The sequence below is a fragment of the Pygoscelis adeliae genome, unplaced genomic scaffold, assembly GCF_000699105.1.
Source record: "Pygoscelis adeliae isolate BGI_AS28 unplaced genomic scaffold, ASM69910v1 Scaffold22, whole genome shotgun sequence".
NCBI classification, from domain to species: Eukaryota; Metazoa; Chordata; class Aves; order Sphenisciformes; family Spheniscidae; genus Pygoscelis; species Pygoscelis adeliae.
In genome coordinates this window covers 1439615-1446741 of record NW_008824350.1, presented here as the reverse complement: position 1 = coordinate 1446741, position 7127 = coordinate 1439615, and the positions used below count along the sequence as shown (strand labels likewise).

The window sequence follows — 7127 nt, the reverse complement described above, 5'->3', positions numbered from 1 at the left end:
CTTTTCTGGTGCTATTATGAAAGGCCAAGTAGAACAAAGGGAAGCAACAGAAAGACTGACAGTCACAATGGTAAATGAAGGAAGTAACAAGATGACTAACCTGACAAGCTCCCTCTACACAGATGTCCCGCTTGCCAGGTTCACAGGTAGTCCCATCTACCACTGCTTCCTTGTGCCTGTAGTAGAAGTTTTCTCCCTTGGGAATACAGTTTAACTCACACTTATTAGGTGCTGGTAGGAGAGAAAAAACAAACATTATATAGTATGGCTAATAGTTTGATAATGCATCAGGAGCCTGGTTTTAGATCACAGGAGCAGAAACAGAGGGGTGGACTGATATTAAGTGGCATATTGAAGGGATTTCTGGGTCACAAACTGCTGGGGGCTGGAAAAATACATAATATTGTGAGGAATAAAGCCTCACTGTATGCAACCATTTCCTCGGGCACCTTGGCTGGCCAGTGGTGGAGGGGGGACGTTGGGCCAGATAGATATTTGGTTATGCCTTAGTAGGACTGTTCTTATGCTCCCTTGGAATACAAGGCTTTCTAGAATAAGAATAATTGCTGGTACAGAAGACAAGGGAGCTGTTATCTTAACAGCCAACAAACAAAACTAAATCCATCTTGAAATCCCTCGTAATTTGTTAAACCACTGTGAATGATAACATATCAAAGCTCAGAGTAAGGACCTCTGTCTGGTTCCTACACCCGCCCTCTGAGCTGGTCCCTCAAGAAAGCATGGGCCAATTGAAAGAGATGTCATATTTTCTGAAGCACTCATTAATTATATGCATTTGTTTCTCCTGTGCCCTGCTAATATTTTTTGCCAATATTGAAAAATACAGCAGAGTTTCTGCTTCTTAGGACCTAGCTGCAACCAGTTCCAGCTTTCTTGAACATTGTTTCTGAAAGAATGGCTGTTACAAGAGACAACTGTGTATTGCTGCAATGGGAGCTGTCTCTTGGCCCATGCAGCCAGTGTCTTCATCAGAGCAATGCTTTGCTGCTGGCAAAAAGATTTTTTCCATGCCACTCCCCCTGCCACCCTCCTCCAGCTAGGGAAGTACCCTATGAGGATACTACAGTCAAAAACATTACAGTCACTTCAAAACATACTGTTGATAGTTAGGGATGAAGTGTAACCCTACATGTTTATCATTACCTCCATAATAAGGAAGCCACTTGTATTTCTTTCCTTGGAATTCTGTCCCATCAAACTCTGCACATTGCTCTGCCCGGAAATCCTGGGAGCCTTCCGGGCAGCTCTGTTTGGAGGAGAAAATGGTTGTATTAGGCCATTATAAAAAGGAAGAAAATTAGGTGTACAACAAAAAATTGTTTTTTATTTGTTATTGCTCCCATATAAAATCAGGGGCATAAATTTAATACGCTTTTGAAGGGGTACTGTTGGTGAACTGTATTTACCACTGATGCCAGAGAAAGAGAAACTAATAATGACATATTACTTCTGAACAAGAATGATGTTTGTCTGGGGAAAAGGAACAACAGGCAAGCAAAAACAAAAAGCAGAGCATAAACAGAGCACTGGACCTGAACGTTGCATGACCGATAGCTTCGAGTTGGTCCAACACAACTGGAAGCACCTTCTGTCCTGAAAGACAGAAAAACAACATGAAGCTCTCTGAAGAATACACGCAAAAAATCATCTCATGACATTACAAATCACCTTCACATCAAGCACATCACCCTCACAGTTTTCTGAAATAGCAAAATAACTAAAATGCACTTCTTTTCCACTAAAGCAAGCTGGCATCTTCTAGTGCCATTTTCTGCTATGGTTTGTGTTCCACACACCATGAACGACTGCAGTATAGCTCTTCAGGGTCATGTTTCAACTAAATAATGGAAGCAGAGCTTTTAGACCTTTGTCCACTAGCAAACAGTTGAGGTGTCCATACCAGAACCAGAAACTTGTTATGAGCAGCAGGAGGGTAGTGGCCAATTCAGAATAGATACACACATCATCTATCATGCTGTTTACGTGCACACCGGGCCCATTAGTAGTAGGAAGAACTAAACATGCCTATGGGAAGTGTGCAACACCCTCATTCCAGTCATTTGACTCCAGCTGAGAATTATGGAGAGTAACAGTTATGGAGGAAATTGATCTGAAAAGCCAACCAATGTCTAATATCTCAGCATTCCTAAAATGAAGAGACAGGCCCCCAGGGATTCTGGCAGGTGTATACCATAATGGGCAGCCTTCAAAAGAGACCTTTCTTTATTCCGGGTGGGAAGAAGCGGTGCTCCATAACTCTAGATTCTTCTATTAGAAAACCCCCTCTCATTTCTCTAAACATAAAGAGGCTGTTTTTTTCAGGATATTATTGTGAGTCTGGCTTTTTTTTCCCTTTTCTTTGTTTTATCCACAACAGGATCTCTCGGGTCCATCATTCCCAACAGGTGCAGTCCCACTCATTGTCCTCACTGCATCTAACCCAGCTGCAAATGAGATGGCATAGTGTAACCGCTGCTTAAGCCAGCTCTGCTCTTCCATTTCTTCTGGGATGATTTACCTTCTGGGGAATCATAAGCCTGAGAAAATCTTGGCACAGTCAGCAGCTCTCGGGAGAGAAACTTACTGCTCTGGACTGTTCTCTCTCTCCCCCAGGCCTGCCATGCTAGACCTGATTGAACAGCTGCTGCCATACCAACCACCTGATTGCACAGCCTCAGATCTCACAGAGTAACCGCTGTGCTCTAGCGAAGGAGCCAAAGCAAGGATGTGTTGGAGAGAGCGCTATTCAACAGCAGTGACAAGGCTGAAGCTGAGGATCATCTCAAAGTGGACTCAGGTGACTTATTCCCCCGGAATCAAACACTAGGTTGTTTTTGTTCTGGATGTATATTGGAACATAAGTGCAGGAGCTCAGTAACAGAAAAACACATTTAAAGAAAGAAAAAGGAGGATAGCCCTCACCTTTGGGAATAGCAGCGCCGTTGCCGAAAGCTGACTCCACCACCACAGCTCCGACTGCACTTGCCCCATTCACCCCAGCTCCCCCAGACATCAATCTGTCGTTTCAGCCGGCGGCCCTGTAAATAAACCCCCCCACAGACATATCAAATGGATGTGGCAACACAGGAAAAAAAATGTGAAAATGAAGCAGAGCTCCTATGTGTCGTCTTGCAAAAGAGACTGTCTTGCTGGGCTGTATTCCCAGTATGAAAATTGGCAGAAAATAATACATCAGAAACGTCAAGCCTCTAATATCTAGGAGTATTAGCTTTCTGAAGCCGCATAGCACATCCAGCTTTATAATCTCCCTTAAACTGTTACTGTTTGTCTATTCACAGAATCTCAGCACTTTTGAATAACCATCTGACAGAGGATAACATCTCCCTCTCAACAAGGCAGCAAAGGCAAATCATTACTTCAGGGTCTATGAACACTGTCACTCCACACTAGATCAATAGAGCCGCTTAATCCCAAATCCTTGGCTCCAAGCCAGATACCTAAGAGAAATAAAGGAAGCAGTAAGGAAACCCCGGAACACGCTTTTTACTGCAACAAAATTCCATACATGGACACTTTTTCCCCCTACCCAACCGTGTCCAACGATGAGGTCAAGGTCTGGGCCATCATTAGCCACAGCTTTAATTAATTTTGTGTTTAGAAAGTCTGAATGGATACTGACATTAAGAGCATGATAATATAGACAAGAAGTTACAAGTGCAATGGAACCAAACAAAATACATTTTCTTAGAAACACAGGAAATAATGTCTTTTCAGGAAAAAAGGGCCTACTACAGCTGGTGGGATCCACATACAGCAGGACATGGGGGTTTAGTGGGAAGAACAGCAATATCCTGAGACAAAAAGAATAATTGCAAGCTGCAACAGGATTAATTCCACTTGGGAAAAGAAGAAAAATGCAGGGTTACACAGGGAGTGACGCTGTAAAAACAGGGTTTGCTGTGCAGCTGCACCTGTAGGGCAGTTTATGTATATATTATACAGCTGAGAAGATAATGCATACCATTTGGGCACTTAGACATTTGGGGTAGTGAGGAGTGAGCAGGCAGAGAAACAAAAGGTAAAAAATTATTGAGATATAGTCTAATTCCCTTCCACACACACAGTATCCCACCAAATCTACATAACCCCTGGGTCTGGGTCCCAATCCATCCTCTAGTTTCACACAGCCCCTTTTGACTTGAACACAGCACCCCACATTCCCATCCTCTACGTTTCGCTGCTCATGCTCTGTTTCCATTTCTTCCTGTTGTTCCTCCTTCATCCTCACGTAAACTACTCCCCGATGATCACCCAGCTAGCCAGTGCCATCGTAAGGGTTTTCCACTGGAGTGGAGGAACATCCTAGAAATGGAGAATTTCACCATAGCAGGGATATTAACCCTACTCAGCAAGCACTTTCCACCCACCCAGGTCACTTTCCAAGGCCTACAGAGAAGGCACAAGCTCGTCGCTTTAAGAGCATAATTTTCACTTCAGTTAACTGATAACTGCTTTTACATAAGACATCCAGGTCTCTGCTAGAAATAGGAGCTAGCCTAATAAATTATCCAACTCAGGCAAGATGCATGGGTTAATCCTCCTTTATCATTCAAACAGTTTTTGTAATTTTCTACACATACTCCCTGCCTGACCATATGTCCCTGAGTTACAGTCTTGTTTCTCTCTTTCACCCCCTTTTAAGGAATAATTCCCTGCAGCTGGTAAAGCAACAGTCAGAGATATTAGCCGATCATATTTATGCACTTACTACCAATTTACCCACAACTATCTAGCTGCAGAGTCACCCCAAATTCTTCCTGCCTATTACCTATATTGCTCTAATGTGAAACACTTTCTTCCTATCCCATGCTATTTGATTTCCTTCACTCAAGTGTTGTGCAATTCTTTCTAATACCTCTGCAAGCAAAATCCTTCAGGACAAATTTTCTGGTTCAGGCTAACTCTGTTTGCCTTCTCCCTGCTCACTCGATGGCACTACCCAGGTTACAGCCACTTCTACATACCTTCTCTCTGCCAAGTCAACATCTCCCTGACCCCTTGCCAAACCCTTCTCCCATTCTTCCATTCCAGATATTGAGCTTGGTGTTTGTCTTCTGCATTCTCATTTGCCTTTGCAGGAGTAATCCCATCAATAGAGTTTTAGCTTTCAGCAAGGCATCTTATTTTCCAAAGTTTTTCTTTCAGACACCTAATTCCTCCCTCCTGTAATCCCTCCTCCCTTACTCTCAAAAGAATGAAACATGCTACCACTCTTTCTGCAGTCTTACTTCTCTATATCGACTGACTGATTTAGGAGCAGTATTAGCTCACCCTGGAAACAAGGGACCTTTCAGTCAGCATAAGGGAGAAAACATGTAGATAAAAATCCAAAGGAAGAGCATCTGAAAGTCAGATTCCTGGAAGGCAATTAGGACAGAAAGCCCTTCCCTGACACACACACCCCAACCTGATAAATATTCCAATATCCCTCCTACAGAAGTAGCATTCTTTATTCCTTCTATAGAAAGCAAAATTTGCAGGGACTCTTTGTTGTAAGATTTATGCATCCACAGAGTGCAGGAACAATCATTTTCTCAGTATCACTCCATTTATGTATACCCCAAAAGGAGCATCAGCCAGAAGAATCCTCCCAAAGCTGTACAGTGTTAGAGAAACATTTTAACAGGGGCCGAACTCCAACGTTCAGAAATCTATGCACGGTCCTCATTACTTCAGTAACTGCATGCATGTGTATGCAGGCAAATATAAAGCTGCATATTTATAACAAATAAGAAATCTATTATTACATAATCTGATAACAAGATGGGTTTAGATGCTATCACCTAGTTTCTGTTCCAAAAGCCTATTTCTGCTCTCTTTAGACTCTGGAATGCTTTTATCTGTTGTCAGCCAGGATGACTAAATCCCAGTCCCTCCTGCATCCCAGAACTAAAAATCTACAAACTTCATCGCTGTTACCAATTCACTTGGCTCCATTCCCCCCTTGCTTCAGCCTAGCACGCATACAAGAACGCAGTTCCTTTATCTGCAATAGGTATATATTTTAACGTTTCAGGAAAAGCCAGAGAAAGCATACAGCCATCTTACTTGACTTCTAAAAACCCCAGAATGGACAGTCAGTTAATGCCCAACTGCTCTATCTAGTTTTATTGCCTGTTAAGACAACATAAATGCATACTTTCTGGGGATATTGATGATGCACATGACCCTGGCACCACATGCTCTCAGCGCTCATTGTTAAACAGGTTGCTGTGGTATAAAAGTTTAGAAGGCCAGTGATTTCATTTTTATGAACACTGCATTGCTTTCATCAATTCCTAGATAGATGCATTGCTGATGAAGTTGCAGCGTCTGCTGTTATCAGGCCATATCTGATATAACTGGCAAGTAAAAAAGCTATGCCTCTGAGCCACTAGAGCTCCAGACTTTGCCTTTAAAGGCAATTCCAGCATGCATCAGACACAAACAAAAGAATTTTGGAAAAGGGCCCTAGATAGCACAATATATACCGTATAATACTTATTTTTATCTATGAAACATGCACTAGAAGAGGACTTATGAATGGGACTCAACTCAGAAAGACAGAAAATGTTGGCAGTATGTAGGAACACTTTAAAAAGGGTCCTTGGAAGACTTCTCAGTCAGTCTGATGAGATGGATAGGAAACCATGCATGGGAAAAGGACTGTGCTTCCCAGACAGATGTATTGCAGGCATGCAGTGATCCACCAAGTTCATGTAACCAAATGTGGACTAGCAATTCAGGATGAATAATTTCCTAGCGCCTTGTTGCAACTCAAACGCAGCTCAAATACTAGCAAGCTATCAAAGCAAACATCAATTTACTATACAGTCCAAAGTGAGCAGTGAAGGTCTGCAGTCACAGGTTCAAACCACGTAAATCCCTGGCAAGTTCTTACCCCTAGTGTTTCCCTTACTCCTTGGGCACCTTGAGGGCCTAGAGACAGTCAACCCGAATTATTCTGTGGTTCTTTGTGCTGCCTTTCCAGACTGACAAGCAGCAACAAAACATCATGTTACACCACTCCAACAGTCGCTGCTCAAAGCACATGGTTACTGATATCCACGCTATGCCTGAGAAGTTTTGGACAATGCTAGTGCTTG

General features: G+C 42.7%; 1 protein-coding gene across 1 annotated transcript in view; it reads right to left on the bottom strand.

The window, feature by feature from the left end:
- PAPLN (papilin, proteoglycan-like sulfated glycoprotein) overlaps window positions 1-4264 on the bottom strand; it is a 27391-nt gene extending 23127 nt beyond the window's left edge. Inside the window, exons 1-5 of the mRNA XM_009319243.1 lie at window positions 4115-4264; window positions 2944-3059; window positions 1554-1614; window positions 1165-1267; window positions 36-231 (exon numbers count right to left, since the gene is read on the bottom strand). Of these exons, the coding sequence (XP_009317518.1) occupies window positions 36-231; window positions 1165-1267; window positions 1554-1614; window positions 2944-3059; window positions 4115-4264 (626 nt within the window). The remainder of the gene's footprint in view (window positions 1-35; window positions 232-1164; window positions 1268-1553; window positions 1615-2943; window positions 3060-4114) is intronic.
- Window positions 4265-7127: the final 2863 nt, after the last annotated feature.